We start from the raw sequence: 21,415 nt of genomic DNA, 5'->3' as shown, positions 1-21,415 counted from the left end.
AAGTTGGTTCTTCAAAAAGATCAATGAGTTTGACAAAAAATTAGCTGGATGGGCCAGGGAAAAAAAAGAAAGAAGACTCAAATTACTAAAATCAGAAATGAAAGTGGGACATCATGACCAATTCTATAGAAATAAAAAAGGATAAAAAGAAGAGCATTATAAACAATTACATGCACAATTCCTAGAAACACACAACCTGCCAAGATTAAATCATGAAGAAACAATCTGAATAGACCTATATAACTAGTAAGGCGATTACATCGGTAATCAAAATTTGCCCGACAAAGAAAATCCCTGGACCTGAGAGCTTCACTGGTGAATTTTTACAAACATTTAAAGAAAACAAATATATGGTTTGCCAGTGTTTTGGATATTAACCCCTTACCAAATATATGGTTTGCAACATATATACATTATTGTTTCCTTTGGTTGATTCTTTTGCTCAATTGTACCACAGTCTTCGCAGCACCCAAGGAGACATTCCAAGTTGTGCTGAAGCAGAGGATGGGGGCCCATAATCCAGCAAAGTGGCTACAAGAGGTCAACTCAGAACTTGGACCCTGGAGACACATTCTCTGGGAGACCCTCTTGCCCATCCTTCCTTCTAGAAAAGAACTCTGGGAAAGATTACTCTTGAGAATCATTGTCTCCTCAGGGCACAGCTGTAGGAGTGTGTAATGAGTCTCAACAATTATTCTGACTATGGCCAGAATAAGACCTGAGGGAGTCATGTTTCAAGAGATGTTACAACCTGGTAAATAACTCCTAATTTTCTCTATTCTATGACCACCTTGCTTCCTGAGGAGGAAGCTAGAGTCCTCATCTTCATGCCCCATCTAGAACAGTCACCCCTTCTCCATGATTACGAAACTCAAGGCTCTTCTTTCCAAACCATCCCAGTCCTAGCTCCTTCACCTCAGGTACAGAGGATCACAGACCTGCTCTCCAGGCCTACTCATGGCCCTTTCTGCAGCATGCCTGCCCCCCCCCCCAGGAGGAATGTTAACAAGTGCTACAGCAGCTGGCTCTGAACTTCCCATTTGTGGAAGAGGAGTGAAGGCCACAGGACCAAAACCCTTTTTGACAGCATCTGAGCTGACTCCTCAGTAGGAGCTGTGAATGTTGGAGAAGCGAGTCATTATCTGGTGACAAATCAAGGATAGATAGCCAGCAACTGCACTACCTGCATTATTTCCTTTGACCCTCACCAAACCTCCAAAAGGTAAGTAGAATTATTGTTGTCATTTTATCAGGCAAAAAAAAAAAATGGTGAATTGAATTGCCTAAAGTCACACGGAGATGTAGTAGCAACATTAGGACTCAACCTTGGCTCTGGAACCCACGTTCTCAAGGTCAGCATCAACTATGGCTTACAACTCTTCTTCTGGTTTTCTTCTTCTTTCTCATACCTTGGTATTCCCATTTCTTTCCTGTAGGTTTAGCTACATGTGTTTTCTTTTTTTCTTTTTTTTAGTTTTAAATGTTATCTAGAATTTCCATATGTGTTTTAATTGGAGGGACTTGTCAACATTAGCTTAATCCTCCATGTTTCCAAAAGCCCCACCTCTGAAACACTACAGACCACATGAACCATTCATAGTCTCTTAGCCCTTTAGCTTTCTTGAACCCTCTGAACCCTTACATGTGTGAAAATAGGGAAAGGCATTTCAAAAGAGAAAACCAAATTCCTTTAGGTACAGAGATTCTTTTTAAAGTACCTCATATTTGGAGAAAATATAATGCAAACTGTAACCCTGTGCCCAGTGTATGATTCACACAGGCACTATAGGAGACACTGGGAATTAGTGGTTGAATAAATATAGATTGAATTAATTATTGAGTAGAGTGCTCCTTAGAAAAATTAGTGAATTACTTAGGATGTCCTGAACTACAATAAGAAATAGATCACAAAATGTATAATGGTTTAAACAGAATAAAGTCTATTTCTCTCCTACGGAAGAGTCCTGGTGGGTATCCTTGCTGATGCATGGCTCCACTGGAGGTGGAGAACTAGGAACACAGGCTCGTTCTCCCATGTGACTCCACCAACCCCTTCAGCCTCCTGGCCATTTCCATCTAGTGGGAGGAAGCACAGGACTGGAACACATGGGTTAGGATGGATAGGCCAAAACTCAGTCACACGAATACACCTCGGTGCAAGGGAACCTGGAAAATGTAATTTAATTGCGTGTCCAGGAAGAAGAGAACAACAGGGCTTTGGATCACAGCTAGCAGTCTCTGCCATCATTAGTATGCCTCAGAATGCAAGTGAATCAAGGAGGAGAGAATCTGCATGAAAGCAGTTACGGGAGCATTACAATACTTCAGGCAGAAAATGATGATGATCTAAGCTGGGGCTCCAAAATCATAAGCAGAAAATCTGAATTATATAAGAATTATTTAAATGAACAATCAACAAGATCAGATGTAGAAGTGAGGGATACACTGGCTGAGTGTGCTTCTGAACCTCTCACATGTGGGGAGCCCAGAATATAAACCTGATTTAACCCAAAAAAATATTGAGTGCACACAATTTTCCACAATAGTCTCTCTGGGGTTATTAAAATAAACAAAGTATGGTTTTTCCTTTTCAAATAAGCTTGCAAACTTCTTAGCTTGGAGTGCAGAGTATAGTGTTTGGACAGACATGTTGGCAAGATAGCTGCATGTAGAAATAGGGGAAAGAGAGATCAAGCTTACAGATATAGCCCAAGAGTTCACTAAGCACTAGTTGAAATGACTAGGGAGTTGGATGACTCAACAAAAGAAATAATAAAGGAAAGGAAGAGAAAAGCTGTGTGATTATTGATATTGGAGAGTTCTCCAAAGACATACACCCCATCAAAGCAGGTGGTGAAATTCTTCTTAGAAAAGGAGACATTTGGGGAGAAAATTCACTAGGCTTGTTTTTGCTGGGACATAAACCCAGTGATCCCGGTGACTTACAATCATCCAATGTCAGTGTAGACACCTGCTACTTCCTGGGCTCTGGGATCACTATTAGCTGGTCATTGGAACAATTCTGAAGTTCATGGCTTGTCCTTGTAATCACACATCCTTTGCACCGGTGTATTTTGCCAAAGATTCCAAAATGCTGCCCTTTCCTTGTCAAGTGCAATAAAATTAGAATGTGACGTTTGGCTTTTCCATTATATTGTAAAGTCTCTGAGATCACAATGTCTTACATGTTGAATAAGTGGATTAAAAATTGTATTTTGCACACATTTTTTCCATTAGCCTAGCAAAATATCTAGCACATACAATATAAAAAGTATGTGTTAATTTATTAAATCCTAGGTGTTTGAGGGATGGTTCTGGGATGGAGGAGGATAGGCATCTTTGATTCATAGATTGCTCACTTCTTAGACATGAGTGTGAAGGGCTAATTGTTGATCAGCCCCACTGATCAACAAGGATAATTGCCCAAAATGTTGGCTATCTCTGGATTCTGTAAATGCTTCATAGAGATTGCTGGTCACTTGAACCAAAACTGATGGATAAGGAAGATCATTACAGTAACTTCACTAATATTTCTGGATTCCTCTCCCCCTTTCTTAACAAAGGAGCCATGAGGGAAGACAACCAATCCTCTACCCTGGAGTTCATCCTCCTGGGAGTTACTGGTCAGCAGGACCAGGAAGACTTCTTCTTCGTCCTCTTCCTGTTCATTTACCCCATCACATTGATTGGAAACCTGCTCATCATCTTGGCCATTCACTCTGACATTCGCCTTCACAACCCCATGTATTTTTTCCTTGCCAATCTCTCCTTTGTTGACATCCTCTTCTCCTCTGTAACTATCCCCAAGATGCTGGCCAACCATCTCTTGCACAGCAAAGCCATCTCCTTTGGGGGATGCCTAACACAGTTGTATTTTATGATTGCCTTGGGTAACACAGATAGCTATATGCTGGCTGCAATGGCATATGATCGTGCCGTGGCCATCAGCCGCCCACTTCATTACACAACAATTATGAGGCCACGGACCTGTGTCTTCCTAGTTATTGGGTCTTGGGTGGTTGGAAATGCCAATGCCCTCCCCCACACTCTGCTCACAGCTGGTCTGTCTTTCTGTGGCAACAAGGAAGTAGCCAACTTCTACTGTGACATTACCCCTCTGCTTAAGCTGTCCTGTTCTGACATCCACTTTAATGTGAGGATGATGTACCTAGGGGTTGGTGTTTTCTCTGTGCCATTACTATGTATCATCATCTCCTATATTCATGTCTTTTCCACAGTCTTACGGGTTCCATCCACCAAGGGTGTGCTCAAAGCCTTCTCCACCTGTGGTTCCCACCTCACGGTTGTTTCTCTGTATTATGGCACAGTCATGGGCATGTATTTCCGCCCTCTGTCTAGTTACAGCCTGAAGGATGCAGTGATAACTGTGATGTACATGGCAGTGACCCCCATGTTAAATCCTTTCATCTACAGTCTGAGAAACCGAGATATGAAGGCTGCCCTGGCAATACTATTCAGCAAGAGAATCTCAACATAACCAATGTGACATAGGAGAATACAGTCACCAATTGGGATGCACTTGGAAATCCAGGCCTAATGTTCATCCCGTCCAAGAAGCTGCCTTTGATCTTTTCAGCTGCCAAGTCCTTTCTCTGAAATCTAGAAACAGTTTATGATACATCTCATTTAATTTGTCACTTTGTATGGATTATTATCATTTCAGCAGCAGAAAAATATTGGGTCATGTCCCAGATAAGCTACTCAAATCAGAGTGAAGTTGAAAAGGTCTGAAGTTCTGCTTCTACACCAACATATTGGGAATAATAATATCTGCCCCACTATGGTCACATGATGTGAGGATCACAATAGTCCATGATTTAAAGGATATAAATCACTATTCAAATTTCAAGTTTTTTACTATTATGCTAATCACTGCTACTATGCTTACAAGCCTCTGAGGGTAAAAACTGTCTTAAGACATCACTGTACCTCTCACAGTCTTGGTCATAAAAAGTGTATCCATGATTCTTGGTGGAAAATGGGATGAACAAATGAAAATATCACTCTCTGAACTGTAATTTCATAATGATAGACATAATCAGACCAGACTTTATATACCTATCTAGTAAAATCTTTAAAGGAAATCTTTAGTCCTTTAAAGGAAATGACCTGGGTAGAGATTTTTGTTCTTATGTATTGTTGCTTAAACTAGACTGTTTCTAAAGAGCATAAGATTCTGCCTATAATCTTAAAAAATGATACTCATTAATTGAGTTATTGCATTTTAAAGTAAAAAAATTCTGACTTAATTAATTACACCATGAAATAAAATTGCAGTGACAAAAAATTGGGGTGCCAAATAAATGCAGAAAAAAAGAGCACTATTGAAAATGATGTGACCTTCTTTCTCCAGTATGGCCCAGGGAAGATGAGACTTTGATTCTGGATGATCAGCCCTGACATGCAGGTGATATTTCCTAAACAGAGATAGTTAATCCAGCAGGTCACTAAATACCCATCAAGGAACCCCACAACCTATGATTTGATTCAGTTCATGAGGAAATTATAAAACTTTCTCAAAATATTAGTAATATATAAGTGATTGTCCCTAAATATCATATTTCCAAGCAGGGTTACATGTGCAACAGGTGAATTGAGGGTATCTTAGAACAGTGTGCAAGCTGTTTTATTATCTACCATTTTTAACTGCCAGTGAAAATATAAAATTATTATTTTCTGTAGATAATTCACATTGTCAGCTAGTTGTCCATGTTGAAAGAATTTGGATGTTGGAAGATGACATTATTCACCATTTAATGCTTTCAGCGTCTCTAAGTCACCAAGGATGAGAACCATGCCAATTATCTTCTTTTCAGCCTAAAAGGATTTGATTACAAATGCATGTGAATCTGTGTCAATGACTGACCAAAACGGAGGAAATGGAGGTATTTCATGCAGCGAATTTTCAAAGTTGGCCAATGAAAATGTGCTATAAATGTATTGCCTGTCTCTCCCCCATGAGAGTATGAAGATTTGGGATCTGTTTTGTTCACTGTTGTATATTCAGTACTTAGACAGTGCTAACATATAGTAATTATTTAATAAATTTGTATGGGTGGGAGAATTGGATAGGCTGGTGATGGGTATTAAAGAGGGCATATATTGCATGGTGCACTGGGTGTTATATGCAAGTAATGAATCATGGAACATTGCATCAAGAACTGGGGATGTACTGTATGGTGACTAATATAACAAAATAAATATTAAAAAAATAAAAATAAAGAGGGCACATATTGCATGGTGCACTGGGTGTTGTACACAAGTAATGAATCATGGAACTTTACATCAAAAACTAGGGATGTACTGTATGGTGACTAACATAATATAATAAAAATATTATAAAATAATAATAAATTTGTATGAAATGAATATATGAATCCTGCAATAGTATGTTTAAATGACAAATGCAACACGGTTAATTTTGTTGTTATGGGTAAGCTCAAGTAGGCCAAATGGTATGAGATGTTTCAAATATTTCCTACAGTAAAATATTAGGTGCCAAAGAGGAATGTATAAAGAAGAAAATGTAGGGTCTTAGGAGAACTCCTTACCACTTAGCTGCTCTATATCAGTTTCACTCTATTCTTCTGTTTAATTTGGAGAAGGGAAGTTAACCTCGTCTACTGTATCCTGCAGTAATCATAAGAATCTACGTGTACGTTAATGCAAATAAAAATCACTGCATCAGTATGTCAAGTCATCCTCTCAGCCATTTCCCTTTGATTCTGTTAAACATGCTGTTCTGGAATAAATTTAATGCCGTAATTAAATTACTTCACATACCAGTGTCTGGGGATTGACTAAGTCTGGAAAAGAATACAGTATACAGCTAGTATGTCAGTTTGGGTCAGTTCAGGCCCACTCAGGAAATACAAATCACATCTGGTTTTTTTAAACCAAGACAATTTAATACAGGGAAGTAGATACATAGGTTTGTCCTGAAAGACTATAGGAGAAAGAGAGGGATGTGAAGATAATGCAGAGATTATTAACTGCAGTAAGAAGTCACTTCCCCTAGGTACAAAAGGGAAAGGTGGTGTCACTAGAACCTGGGAGCTCAGAAGAGAGTTGACCACATGTCTGATGCTTATGTCTCTGAGGGGAGCTGTCAAACAGCTGCCACTTGGTGTTCACCAGCTGAGATGACCCAAACCTTCATTCCTGAGGGGGCTCAGTCCACAATAGTACTACCATGATGATGATGATGATGATGATGATGCTGTAGTTCCTGTTAATCTCTATTATTGGGCATGATAATATAAAAGTCACCCCAGACATAGTTCTAGACATGGTCTTCCTTGCCCCTCATTGTTTGAAGGCAACAAAATGTCCTTGGTAATTGGGTTATCTCTCCAGCCAGTAGAGAAATTCCTTTTTCTGAATGTCCTGCAGAGACATGCTACAATTTAATGAATGTGAGCAATGTAATAGTAATATTTAAAAATGTAAATCCCCAAAGATTCCTGTTGATGCCCTTTCGTAAGGCTTTAAATAGCTAAGCCAACAAAAAAATACACTTCCTGGGGACAGATATATATGCAATAACAGTGTATTATAAACAAAAGCAAGGCAAAGACGAGCAGAGGATTCAGTATGAGAGGAAAGTCAAGAGGGGAGAGACAGGAGAGTGCAACTGGGGATACTATGTAGTTAAATATGAGTTATTACTAAAGACCTAACTTTCAGATTGCATGGTGGGTCTGGGGGTATTTATGGTGTTATGTAGATGATTGATAGACAGATGATAGATAGATAGATGATAGATAATAAAAGCTCTGCATGAAGCAATAATGAGAGTTTGTGTTGAACTAAAATTGGGTAGACAGAGAGCAGTATGGGAGCAGAGGATTGGCGAGACCAGGAGTTTAATTATACAGCTCAGAGCAATCTGAAGAAATAGTGAAGATATAGAAAAAGGATCTACAGTTGACCCTTGAACAAACATGGGTTTGAACTGCACGGGTCCACTTATACACAAAATTTTTACAGAACAGTACTGTAAATGTATTTTCTCTTCACTATGATTCCCTTAATAAACATTTTATTTTCTCCAACTTACTTTATTGTAAGAATACAGTATATAAGACACACAACATACAAAATATGTGTTAATAGACTATTTATGTTATTGGTAAGGCTTCCAGGCAACAATAGGCTATTAGTAGCTAAACTTTGAGGGAAACAAAAGCTACTTACAGATTTTTTACTGTGCAGGGGGTTGGTGTCCCTAACCCCCAGTTGCTCAAGGGTCAACTGTAAACACAAAGGTAATGGAAATAGAAACAATAAATATGGTAATTATTATGAAAGTAATAAGTAAGGAAATATCTTCAAGGGTTTAAGATTTCACTAAAATGTCAATGATGCATTTAATGAAAATTGTGAATAAGAAAGTCATTTAAGGGGCACCTGGGTAGTGCAGTCCTTAAGCGTCTGCCTTCGGCTCAGGGCGTGATCCCGGCGTACCGGGATCGAGTCCCACATCGGGCTCCTCCGCTGGGAGCCTGCTTCTTCCTCTCCCACTCCCCTGCTGTGTTTCCTCTCTCGCTGGCTGTCTCTCTCTGTCAAATAAATAAATAAAATCTTAAAAAAAAAAAAAAAGAAAGTCATTTAAGTAAAATAAATTCCATATTTTCAAGAGTTCTTATGGGACATTTTCATGAAGGTATTCAATTAAAAAGTAGAATGAAAGATATGAAATTTTGGAGTAAAATTAACAGCACATGGACCATAGTGGAGAGATAAGTAAAGTCATGGAAATAGATGAAATCATCTAAGAGTATAAGATTCAAGCCTGAGAGTCTTGTAGAGCAACTAAATTTCAAGAAAGGGAGCCATGATGCAGAATGAGGATTCTAGTGGGGGAAGTAAGACACTTATACAATCTAGACTTGATGTCAAGCTACGTATCTGTCTGCTTTTTGTAACAGCTAAAGCACATAGCAGTGTATTGTCACGGTAATTTTGAGTAGGCACTCAACTGAAAAAAATGTAACAACAGCCAACAGCAGGAATAAAATTAAATATAAGTGCCACAAAAGAAATTCAAAACATGTCATGCAGCTTTAGAAAATGTAAATAACTTCATTAAATAGCAAATATACATGTGTATGCAGTTGTACGTATTTACTGTAATATACAAATTATTGTGTCTTTTAATTTTCTCTTCTTGTTAGGATTTTATTTATTTGTTTGAGGGGGAGAGAGTGTGTGTGTGAGCATGAACTGGGTGGGGGAGGGGCAGAAGGAGAGGGAGAAGCAGACTCCCTGCTGAGCAGGGAGCCTGAGGTGGGGCTTGATCCCAGGACCCCAGGATCATGACCTGAGCCAAAGGCAGATGCTAACTCGACTGAGACACCCAGGTGCCCCTGTGTCTTTTAATTTTCAAAGTAGCCCTGTGGCATAGAAGAAAATAGCCCTCCTTTACAAATAAGAAAGTCATATCTCCAAAAGGTGAAGTGACTTATTCGACGTCTTTCAATTAGTGAGATGCAGGTCTAGTAAGGTGGGATTTGAGCCCAGTTTCCTCATGAGGAATGCTCTTCCCTCAACTCCACAGCAGACCCACTGAGAAGATACAAAATTCTGAGTCAGGATGTGTGCACTAGCAGGAGCCATGGCTAGAACTTTGAAGGGCAGAGGGAACTCTCCACCCTCGGTAGAGCGTGAGCTATAGTTCAGAGATGGGAAACATGATCTCACAGAAGTTAGCAAATTTTGAAGCAAACAAGAAAAATGATCCTTCTCTATTTTTATCCTCACCATCTTCATTCCATTAATCCATACTTATCCAGTGCAGACTGAAGGAGATGTCAAATAATTCCACAAGTAGCATGATAGTGTTCCCAAAAAAAGGTCCAAAATGGTGTCAGAGTTCCCAAACTGATGCTTAATACACAACCTAATTGCAGTTTCAACCTCCCCCAGAAATACAGTCTTAATTTGGTCAGTCAGAAATGTTTCAATCTTCCCCAATGAGACTGCCACATGGGCCCTCACCATCTCCCAAAGAAAGATGAGGTCAGCTGCATGATAAGATCCCTTGCTTTTCCCCCTAGCAAACAACCCCGCCTAGAACAATCCTTTTTTTTTTTTTTTGCTAATAACTTTCTTGCCCCCCCCCCTTCTATGAAAACCTTCCATTTTGTACAACTCTTTGGAGTGCCTCTCTACTTGCTAGATGGAGGGCTGCCTGATTCATGAATCACTTAATAAAGCCAATTATATCTTCGAATTTACTTGGTCGAATTTTGCTATTTAATACTAGTAACATAAATCACAGCTGTCTTATTCCATTCCTCCTCTGGTTTTCCAGGAAGTCATAGGAAAATTTAAAATATGTGACATTGGGCCATGGGTTTAGGCAAAAATCAACGCAGAAAAAGTATTCCTTCTCTAAAATTACACCTTTTCTATTTCTGAAGAAAGGGATAGTATGAGAACCATGTGTCCTCTGAGGACAATTGCTCATTGTCTAGAGTTAATGAGAAGCACTGGGGCTATAATCTCTGATGGTTGCAGCAGGCCTTGAAAGATCTCCATGCGTTACTGATGAATAAAATGCTAAGATCCTACTCAGACCACAGAGGTGTCATGGCATGTCCTTAATGCCTTAGTGTCTCCTGGACCGGCTTACAATAGGGACACAACACTGGATTCTCGGTCCTTTTGGGTTTTGGGTACTTCACAGAATTAATTATCTTTAATTTAAGGATCTTGAGGTTGGTCTAGCCTATAGCTAAGAATAGCAGAACTTTACTTCCAAGGATGCTGATGAAATTACTAGAACACATTTCTCATGGGTCCTATGAACAAGTAAAAGGGGCGGACATTAGCAGCAAATTCTGAAATAAATAGAAAAGGGATGTTCTGTGGTGGTTATTAGCCTCCTTGTGGTGTTTTTGAGTGCTGCATCCCAGGATGACATGTGTTGGCATGGTCGTAATCAACCTGGAAATCTTGTCCCTTTCTCCCAGAATGGAAAAAATTAAAAGTTCTCTAATATTGTGAGACAAAAAGGAGAAATTTGAGTAGATGCAGTGATGGCAAGAATCATTCAACACATCCAGAGCCTGAAGCAAATTTCCTTTTGCTGCCTCTAGAAGATGCTCCTTTCCCCTTCCTCTGACCACCCACAATGGGAGAGATGCAAGTGAGGCAGACGAAAGCCTGCCAGTAACACCCTCAGCGACTGGCAAAAACAACCAGGTAAGACCTAGAGAGGAAGATACATGACTCCATTCTGCTTCTTTTCTCCCCTTTCTCCGGTGTCCATCCCACACTGTAGTCTTCTGGTTGCCCATCTCTCATAAATAGCCCTGTGATAACAATGATGATACTGCACTGCTTTAGAGGCAGAGACCCAGGTCCTTTAACTTTTACAGACAGTGAGAGTCATCGTGCTTTAAGGAGAACAGAGCACAGGAATCAGCAGTAGCTTCTCTCCAAATAATTCCAGGATGATCCCTTTCACTCAACCTCTAGCCTTGGAAGGATACACAAGTGCACTCACATACCCACACACATGCACAAATTCATGAACATACACAATCATGCCCACACACCACATTAAGTCATTAGAAGGATATGGCTCTAGAGAAACCAAAGAAGTTTATCTGCTATTTACAGAATCTCCAGCAAAGAGAGGCTACATTATACTGCATTGTCTTCCACTTTATACATTTTATGAGCCCATGGTTTGGTTCTGGAGAATGGTTTCCTCAATTAATTTATTTTTCAATAAGTAGTACATTCACATGGCTCAAACTTCAAAATGAGGTAAAAGATATATATGAAAATCTCTCTCCCTCTCCTGTGTCTTATCCACCCAATTCCCATACAAGTAATCACTTGTTAGATTATTAGATTATTGGTTTCCTGTTTATTCTTCCAGACACTTTAATAAACATACTAGCTAACAAAATATTTATTATTTTGGGAGGTGGGATTAAATTGTTATATTTAGGACCAGTGTGGGAATAGGAGTTGGAATGTTCCTGATCATTCAGTCCCCAACTACCACCTTACTCCCTGTTTCTAACCTTATAACGTTTACTTTTTTCCTCCCTGGATGTTCCCTTCCTCACCTGTGGGGAACAGGGTTTCTCTAAATTTCATTTCTGTTTTCAAATGTGAAATTGAGTTCAGAGGGCTTCCAAGTTAAGTTCACCAAAAATTATAACCAATCAACCACAGAGAATTTACATGTTAAAAAAGCACACAGCCATATAAAATATGAGAACAAATTTGTTTTGAGTCACTGGAGTTATATTTTATAGCAAGCCTGGCGAAATGCCCACTGTGAAAAGAAAAGACAATGCTCTGAAGGAGTTTTACATTTGGATGAAGTGCTGGGTACTTTTACAGCAAGAGATGGCCTTGAAGTTGGTAGCAAACATGGAAAGAAAGGACAAAGCATGGTCTCTGGTCTGTGACTTAGAGAGCTAAGAGGAAAGCTAGTGGAGGAGTTAGGGTTTCTGTCTGCTGAGTCAGAAACACTCAAGAGACAAGACTGACAAGAGCGGAGATTCTGAGATCCTTTTGAACCCTCAAGCCAATAAGCCACCACTGTCCTGACTGAGGGAGAGGTAAGGGTCAGCTCCAGGCAGTGGAAAAAGCACCAGCTATGGAGGCCAAGGAACCACAGAAGTAACTGTGGTTAGAAGGGGCATAGGGAGAGTCAATGCAGCTGTGTACAAATATGCGGTTAGTCCCACTACTCCCCCACCACACGCAGAGCTCTAAGGGTGTAGAGACTATGGAATCTAGTAAACATAGGCCCTGAGTAGTGTGGGCACTCCATCGAGAGAATGGGGGAAACACCACCCATCATGATCACATTTTAGCCAATGGCACACAGCCAACGACCTTGCAGATATCACCTGCTAGCAGACAGATTGTGGTGACTTAAGGAAACCATAAGTGGAGTGGAAGGAACAGGTCTTGGAATTAAACACTGAGGCTAGATCCAGGTTCCACCCTTGCTGGATGTGACTTAAAAGTTAATGGTTATTTATTCATTTTTCTATTGGAGTTGTCTTTTACCAGTTTATTAAAATTACTGGTTACTCTTTTAAGAATATTAATTCTTTCTATAATATACGTTGAAAATAGCTCCCCACTTTTTTGCTTGTCTTTTCACTTTGTGTTTGATCTTTTTCTTTAAAAGCACAATTTTTATAATAATATGTTTATTATATTATGTTAGTCACCATACAATTTTAAATTTAATCTGATTAAACCAATGTTCTTTTCCTTTAATGTTGCTTCCATTGTTTTTTACCTAAGCCATCCTTGTCCCAAGATCAAATAACTATTATGTTGTACTTTCTCCTGGTTGCTTTATAGTTGTGTCTATATATAATGCTTTAACCACCTGAAGCTTATTCAGTAAACACTGTGAGGTGTGAATCTAAATTCACTTTCCCCATAGAGTCAACCAGCTTGTCACAGTACCATCTGTTCAATCTCCCTTTCCTTTCCTACCAGCTGGCACTACCATCTTTAGCAGAGTAAAATCTTATGTTGACTGTGCTGTGTTTGGGTTTTCTATGTTTTCCGATGCATTTTTTAATGAGGAGGGGGAGCAGTGTGCAATATGCGTGCAGTATCTGCATACAAGAGAAAGACAGTTTGGTGAGAAATACCTATGGTAGTGGGAGAATAAGGTACCACTATTGCCTGGTGAACAGTAATTCCAGTGGGTGCAGCTAGGGCTGACAAATTCATAGGACATGCGTCAGTTTGGAGGGAAAAAGGAGCAAGGTGGAAAATTGATTCTGTAAGTTAATTCGTCAGATGAAACAGTGTTCCTTTCCCAGAATTTTAGCTAGTGCGTTTGTTTTGTTTGACACCTTTATGTCTCTGTAACCATAATCTTTTCTACAAATTCCTATGACCAGGACATTATGAACTCAAAGCTATGTGTAACTACCAATCAAAAGGTTCAGGCTGTTCCCTCTGTCTGACATTACTTCCAAGCTCCCTTTCAATTCTTTCTGTTCTTTGAGGTTTATTTATCAACATGACAGATACTTACTGAGCACTTATGGGCTAATGCTAGATTTCAAAGATGAACAAGATAGACATTTTCTTAGGCTACTCTCAAAGATACAGTAATGGAGGACACAGACAAGTACATGGAAGGTCACAATTGGGAGTGACACATGCTGTGATTGGGGACATGCAGGACCAGAAGGGGCATGAACCCGAGTTTGTTATAAAGAGGATAAGTCAGGGAAGACTTCCTTGAAGAAACGACATCTAAGCTGAGACGTGAAGGAAGAGTATTCTAGCACAAGAAAATAAGATGGGCAAAAGCCCAAAGGTGAAAAAGTATCTAGATCTTCTAAATAATTGAATGCATAATTGTGCATGGGGTGTAGAATGGAGAAGGAAGTTCATGAGTCAGTAGAGGCATCTATAATAAATGCCAGTATGATCAAGGGTTTTCAGGCCATATGAAGAAGTTTAGAGTTTATCTTGAGAGTTATGAGAAACCCCGAAGGATTTTTCAGGTTGTGTGACAAATCTGATATGATTTGTAGAAAGCCCATTCTCTCTGTGATGAAGAGACCAGATGGCAGGTAGGTATGCCCACAGGCAGGATTTTTCAGGTGGAGTGACAAAATCAGATATGATTTGTAGAAAGCCCATTCTCTCTGTGGTAAGGAGACCAGATGGCAGGTAGGTATGCCTACAGGCAAGAAGAATGCCCAAATCTAAGTGATAAATGAGTGTCCTGAATGAAGGTAGTGGCAGCTGGGACCAAGTACAGTGGATAAATAAAAAGAAATGGGTAAATTTTCACTATATTGAGAAAGTAAAATCACCATGATTTGGTAGTATTTGGATACAGATGAGGAGGAAGAAAAATGGGTCTATAATGGCACCCAGGTTTCTCACCAGTCCAGCTGCATAGATAGTGGTGATAATGATTTCAGCATTAGATATGCTTTCCACCAATTCCAAATCTTTTTTTCCAATAGCCATGCTTTTCTCAAAATACCGGGAAAACATGCTAAAGATTTATTTGACCTGTGAAATCTTTGGATGGAATAATGTCACAACGTCCACATGAATGCCACAAGAGTTATGCAAACAACTCCAACCTAGCTTTAAAGTACATGTACTAGATTAATGTTTATATAATAAATCTTTTTTAAAGAAACCTCTCTCCCACTGCAAACAAATCTTTGGTTTCCCATGGCAGGAAGCACAGACATTTGCAAATATTCAATTGAACTACATGAAACTGCCATTTTTGTAGGTCCTAAGCAGTTAAATATTGGATATTTCATCCAATGATGTTTCACCCATTTCACATTAGATTAACATTGGAATACTGCATAACTTTCAGAGTTCACAAACCAGGGCATACCAGTTTCATTCAATTAACCCAGCTTTCTGCTTACAGACAAATGGGGTGGGAAAACCTGACCAGCATCTCAGAATTTTACCTTCTGGGGATTTTTGAGCAGCCAGAGCAGCAGGAAGTCCTCTTTGGGCTGTTTCTGTCCATGTACCTGGTCACAGTGGCAGGCAACCTCCTCATCATCCTGGCCATCATCGCTGATGCTCACCTCCACACGCCCATGTACTTCTTCCTGGCCAACCTCTCTCTTGTTGATGCCTGCTTCATGTCCACCACTGTCCCCAAGATGCTGGCAAACATATGGATCCAGAATCAGGTCATCTCATATGCAGGGTGTCTATCACAACTGTATTTTTTCATGCTGTTTGTGATGCTGGAAGCATTCCTCTTGGCCGTCATGGCCTACGACCGCTATGTGGCCATATGCCACCCACTGCATTACATCATGGTCATGAGCCCTGGGCTCTGCATCCTTCTAGTTTCTGCATCCTGGATCATGAATGCCCTCCACTCTCTCCTACACACACTCTTGATGAACAGCCTGTCCTTCTGTGCAGAACACAAGATCCCACACTTCTTCTGCGACATCAACCCCCTTCTGAGTCTGTCCTGCACAGATCCCTTCATTAATGAACTGACGATTTTCACCATTGGGGGTCTTGCAGGCCTGGTTTGTGTGCTTTGCCTGATTATCTCTTACACACATATTTTCTCAACAATCCTGAAGATCCCCTCAACTCAGGGGAAGCAGAAAGCCTTTTCCACTTGCAGCTCTCATCTCTCTGTAGTTTCTCTATTCTTTGGGACTTCGTTTTGTGTTTATTTTAGTCCTCCCTCAACCCGCTCAGCACAGAAGGGCACAGTGGCATCAGTGATGTACACCGTGGTAACCCCAGTGATGAATCCTTTTATCTATAGTTTGAGGAACAGAGACATTAAGTCTTCCTTAAGAAAGCTAATTTGGGTTAAGAAAATCCACTCCCCTTTGTAGTAGTGACTTCACACCCAATATGGAGGTCTCCACTTAATTGTATTCACCATAATTAAGCAGTAAAGAATGAGAAAAGGATAGAAAGTGGAGACCTCACTTCCAGGGTCTGTGATATGAACTTGAAATATTCATGCTTAAGCTCTAGGACTATATCAAAACATACCCATCATCAGGCCAATATCATTAGCTTAATCTCTTCCAATCATAATGCGCTAAAATCACAGCCATTCAGATTTATAATATAATAAAGGATATACCTGAATACTTTCAAAACAATGCGGAACAGCTCATGACCAAAATAAGAGACTATTTGGTCATGCTGTTGTATGTGGCCAAGAATAAACTCCAGGGAAAGATAAATTTCCCCACCATTGCTATGATGTTGGTGACTTGGATCCCTGCCAGTAGTGTTTTTGACATTGGGAATCCCCATGTCTGTGAAGTCCCCATGCTGAGCGAATAGAAACTGGGACAGGGAAGGAAGGGTTTGATGGAGATGGAGTCCTTAGGTAGACCTGCTGTAACATTTCACCAGGCTACCAAGACCTCCATCCCTCTTAACATCTTAAATTTCACAGGAAATTTTGATTTTTATCTTTGGGGAAATTTTTCCAAATCAGTTTCATCTTGAATGCCTGGCACCATTAATATGTGCTGAACCCCACTGGCATGGTTGCATTCATACAGTTAGGTGCCAGGAAAGAATGATTTTATGGACAGTTCATAGTCTTTTAGCTAAATGATTGAAACACCCTCCTAAATGTTCCTCGGTCCCCAGTCTCTCCCCATTCCACCCATTCTTTACACCACAATCAGATTAATCTTCAATTGAATATGACTACCACCCTATTAGAAACATCTAGTGACCTTATACTGTCTGCAGAATAAAGTTCAAACTTATTTGTTATAGCATTCAGGAACACTGTTACCAGCTCATAACATATATGGTTCACAGCTCACACTGTTCTGTATTGCTCCCAAGATCAACTCGGGCCAATATTTTCATAACACATTGACTATTGTTGAAGTTTTCCAAAAAGGACTTGGAAAGCTAGGTCAGTAAAAGTTTTGGCAAATATATATACAATAAGGTACTCCATAACCAATTACATTCCATAAGAAAGTAAAAAGCTACTCTGGTGTGCTATTTTTTATTCTTGCCTATTTCCCTTTAAGTATCTAGTTGCATGCTTAATGACATGGGTTGTGATTACTGTAGATAATATCTTCTCCAGTAGAAGTCAATTATTGATAGCCAGCTCCCATGCTGGGTGATGATATGATGATCATATCATCCTCAATGGGCAAAAACTAAGAGCTTTCCCCCTAAGGTAAGGAGCATGACAGCAATATCCACTCTCACCACTGTTGTTCAACATAGTACTAAAAGTCCTAGCCTCAGCAATCAGACAACAAAAAGAAATAAAATGTATCCAAATTGTCAAGGATGAAGTCAAACCTTCACTCTTCACAGACGACATGATACTCTATGTAGAAAACCTGAACGACTCCACCAAAACATTGATAGAACTGATTCATGAATTCAGCAAAGTCACAGAATGCAAAATCAATATATGGAAATCTGTTGCATTTCAATATACCAATAATGAAGCAGCAGAAAGAAAAATAGAGGAATCGATCCCATTTACAACTGCACCTAAAACCATGAGCTACCTAGGAGGTAAAGGGTCTATACTCTAGAAACTACAGGACACTTATGAAAGAAATTGAGGAAGACACAAAGAGATGGAAAAACATTCCATGCTCATGGATTGGAAGAAAAAACGTTGAAATGTCTATGCTGCCCAGAGCAATCTACACATTCAATGCAATCCTGATCAAAATAACATCAGCATTTTTCACAGGGCTAAAACAAACAATCTTATAATTTGTATGGAACCGGAAAAGACCCCAAATAGCCAAAGTAATATTGAAAAAGAAAAGCAAAGTGGGAGGCATCACAATTCCAGACTTCAAGCTGTATTACAAAGCTGTAATCATCAAGACAGTATGGTACTGTCACAGGGGCCCCTGGAGGCTCAGTTGGTTAAGCATCTGCCTTTGGATCAGGTCATGACCCCAGGGTCCTGGGATCGAGCCCCATGTTGGGCTCCCTGCTCAGTGGGGAGCCTGCTTCTCCCTCTCCCTCTGCCTGCCACTCCCCCTGCTTGTACTCTCTTTCTCTCTATCAAATAAATAAATAAATAAAATCTTTAAAAAAAAAAAAAGACAGTATGGTACTGGTACAAAAATAGCCATATAGATCAATGGAACAGAATAGAGAACCCAGAAACCCAGAAATGGACTAATATTTGACAAAACAGTTTTCCCTTTTTCCAAGGGAAAAAAGGCAGTCTTTTCTACAAATGGTGTTGGGAAAACTGGACAGTGACATGGAGAAGAATGAAACTGGACCACTTTCTTACCCCATACAGAAAAATAAATTCGAAATGGATGAAAGACCTAAATGTGAGACGGAACCATCAAAATCCTAGAGGAGAAAACAGGTAGCAACCTCTTTGACCTCAGCTGTAGCAACTTCTTACTAGACATGTCTACAGAGGCAAGGGAAACAAAAGCAAAAATGAACTATTGGGACCTCATCGAGATAAAAAGCATCTGCACAGTGAAGAAAACACTCAATAAAACTAAAAGGCAACAGACAGAATGGTAGAAAATATTTGTAAATGATGTATCAGATAAAGGGCAAGTATCCAGAATCTATAAAGAGCTCATCAAAATCAACAGCCAGAATATAAATAATCCAGTTAAGAAAAGGGCAGAAAACATGAACAGACATTTCTCCAAAGAAGACATAGAAATGGCTAAGAGACAAATGGAAAAATGCTCAACATTACTCATCATCAGGGAAATACAAATCAAAGCCACAATGAGATACCACCTCACACCCGTCAGAATAGTTAAAATGAACAACTCAGGGAACAACAGATATTGGTGAGGATGCAGAGAAAGTGAAACCATCTTACATTTTTTGTAGGAATGCAAACAGGTGCAGCCAGTCTGGAAAACAGTATGGGGGTTCCTCAAAAACTTAATAGAACTACCCTATGATCCAATAACTGCATTACTAGGTATTTATCTAAAGGATACAAAAATAGTGATTTGAAGGGGCACATGCACCCCAATGTTTATAGAAACACTATCAACAATAGCCAATTAGGGAAAGAGCCCAAATGTACATCAACTGAAAAATGGATAAAGAAGAAGTGGTGTGTGTGTGTGTGTGTGTGTATTTATTTATTTATTTATTTATTTATTTATATTTATATTTATATATAATGGATTATCAAAATGGGGGATGGGCTAAATGGGTGATGGGTATTAGAGTACACTTGTTCTGATGAGCACTGGGTGCTATATGTAAGTGATAAATCACTAAATTCTACCCCTGAAACCAACAACAACAACAACAACAAAAAGCCATTGATGTTTTCTTTATTACTTAGTGGTAGTAAGATTATATATCACAGATGAAGAAATTTTGGTTTCAGTAAGTTTAGACATGTGTCTTTTATGGAGCTGGAGCCCAGGTTAGCTGATGTATATGAATTTATCTATTACTCTTCTTTTTAACTTTGCATTTTAAAAACGAAATTACCCAAGTGTAAATATTCATATTTATCAGATTTGCTGAAATAAAGTATGTAGTCTGTTTAAAATAAAATAAAATAAAATAAAATAAAATAAAATAAAATAAAATAAAGAACCAAAGAGTGAATTCCTGGGATATAGTATATTTTGAATAAATGTTAGCCAGTGGCAGTAGTTCTTGTTAAAATTAAAGCCGAGCAGAGAGGAGAGTTAAGATGGCGGAGGAGCAGGGGACCCCTTTTTCAGCTGGCCCCCTGAGCCGAGCTGGATAGGTACCAGACCATCCTGAAAACCCACGGAATCAGCCTGAGATGCAGGAAGATACATCTGGATCTCTACAAATGAACATCTCCAGCACTGAGTATTGAGGTACGAAGCAGGGAGCCGTGACTCCGCGCAAAGATATGGGAAGATAAATGGAAGGGGAGGGAGCCTCCATGCTCGGGCACTGGGAAGCAATAGCCACTTGTGCTGGGGAGTGGGCCGGACTTACGGACCGGCACCCACGAGAGAGCTAACTGAGACCATGCGCCTGGGAATGCACATGCGACCAGACTGAAAACCGGAACTCCAGAGCGCTCACTGGAACCGGACTGAAAACCAGGAGCTCTGGAGCGCGTGCATGACCAGACTAAACACCGGCACTGTGGAGTGCGCATGAATCACACTAAAACAGGGAGCTCAGGAGCCACGCAGGAACTGGGGGCGGCTGCTGGTGATAGAAACACAAAGGACAGAGATGAGCCGGCCCTGGAAGTGAGGGCTGGGACACTCGCTGTGGGGCGCACAAAGCGGAACGCTGCAGGGTTTTTGGCAGCACTGACAGAAACAGAGTTAAAGAGGCCAGAAGAGCTCAGTGGAGAGCAGACTGCTATCCCTCTGTTCTGAGGCAAAGGCTGGGATTCAGCCACTGCTGCTCTGACTCTCAGAAGAACCACAGAAAACCACCAGGGAAAGCCGCCAGAGAACAAAAGCCTGGAAATACTGGCTCACATTGTGCCTATCCCCATCTCCCCTCGCAGGGCACAGGGAGACTCTACCCAAATAGGGTTGCCTGAGTATCGGCACGGCAGGCCCCTCCCCCAGATGGCAGGCTGAAAAATCAAGAAGCCCACATCCCTAAGGTCCCTATAAAACAAGTGCACACTGCCTGGGTCCCGGTCAATAATTTGGGCTCTGGACAACCCCGCAACCTCTCCTCATCAGAATGACGAGAAGGAGAACGCCCCTCCCGCCCAGGAAAGAAAAGACAATGAGTCTGTGGCCTCTGCCACAGAACTGATGGATATGGATATACCCAAATTATCAGAAATGGAGTTCAGAGTAACAATGGTGAAGATGATGTATAGACTTGAAAAAAATATTAACAAAAATATTAACGAGAATATAAAATCTCTAAGGGCAGAAATGAGAGTGAC

The 21,415-nt window shown here is 40.1% G+C and overlaps 3 protein-coding genes across 3 annotated transcripts in view; 2 read left to right on the top strand and 1 right to left on the bottom strand.

The window, feature by feature from the left end:
• The first annotated feature begins 3,568 nt into the window (after positions 1-3,568).
• Positions 3,569-4,498, top strand: LOC123777168 (olfactory receptor 1A1). The gene has a single exon (XM_045773651.2). The coding sequence runs from the start codon at positions 3,569-3,571 to the stop codon at positions 4,496-4,498; it is 930 nt and encodes a 309-aa protein (XP_045629607.2).
• Positions 4,499-6,939: 2,441 nt separating this feature from the next.
• LOC123776879 (uncharacterized) overlaps positions 6,940-21,415 on the bottom strand; it is a 118,314-nt gene continuing 103,838 nt past the window's right edge. Inside the window, exons 5-7 of the mRNA XM_087854702.1 lie at positions 15,480-15,683; positions 8,431-8,582; positions 6,940-7,407 (exon numbers count right to left, since the gene is read on the bottom strand). The gene's annotated coding sequence lies outside the window, so the exon portion shown is untranslated. The remainder of the gene's footprint in view (positions 7,408-8,430; positions 8,583-15,479; positions 15,684-21,415) is intronic.
• On the top strand, positions 15,204-16,385 carry LOC123777150 (olfactory receptor 1G1). Its single transcript, XM_045773634.2, has one exon. The coding sequence runs from the start codon at positions 15,324-15,326 to the stop codon at positions 16,383-16,385; it is 1,062 nt and encodes a 353-aa protein (XP_045629590.2). The 5' UTR covers positions 15,204-15,323.

The sequence above is a fragment of the Ursus americanus genome, chromosome 23 (genome assembly GCF_024610735.1).
Source record: "Ursus americanus isolate L20-20 chromosome 23, mUrsAme1.1.p, whole genome shotgun sequence".
Lineage (NCBI taxonomy): Eukaryota > Metazoa > Chordata > Mammalia > Carnivora > Ursidae > Ursus > Ursus americanus.
The sequence above is the reverse complement of the archived record's forward strand: the minus strand, read 5'-3'. Positions and strand labels throughout refer to the sequence as shown.

What these genes read in the sequence shown, in the direction of transcription:
- LOC123777150 (XM_045773634.2), top strand. Translation starts at nt 15,324, where the DNA reads ATGATGTTTCACCCATTTCACATTAGATTAACATTGGAATACTGCATA.
- LOC123777168 (XM_045773651.2), top strand. Translation starts at nt 3,569, where the DNA reads ATGAGGGAAGACAACCAATCCTCTACCCTGGAGTTCATCCTCCTGGGA.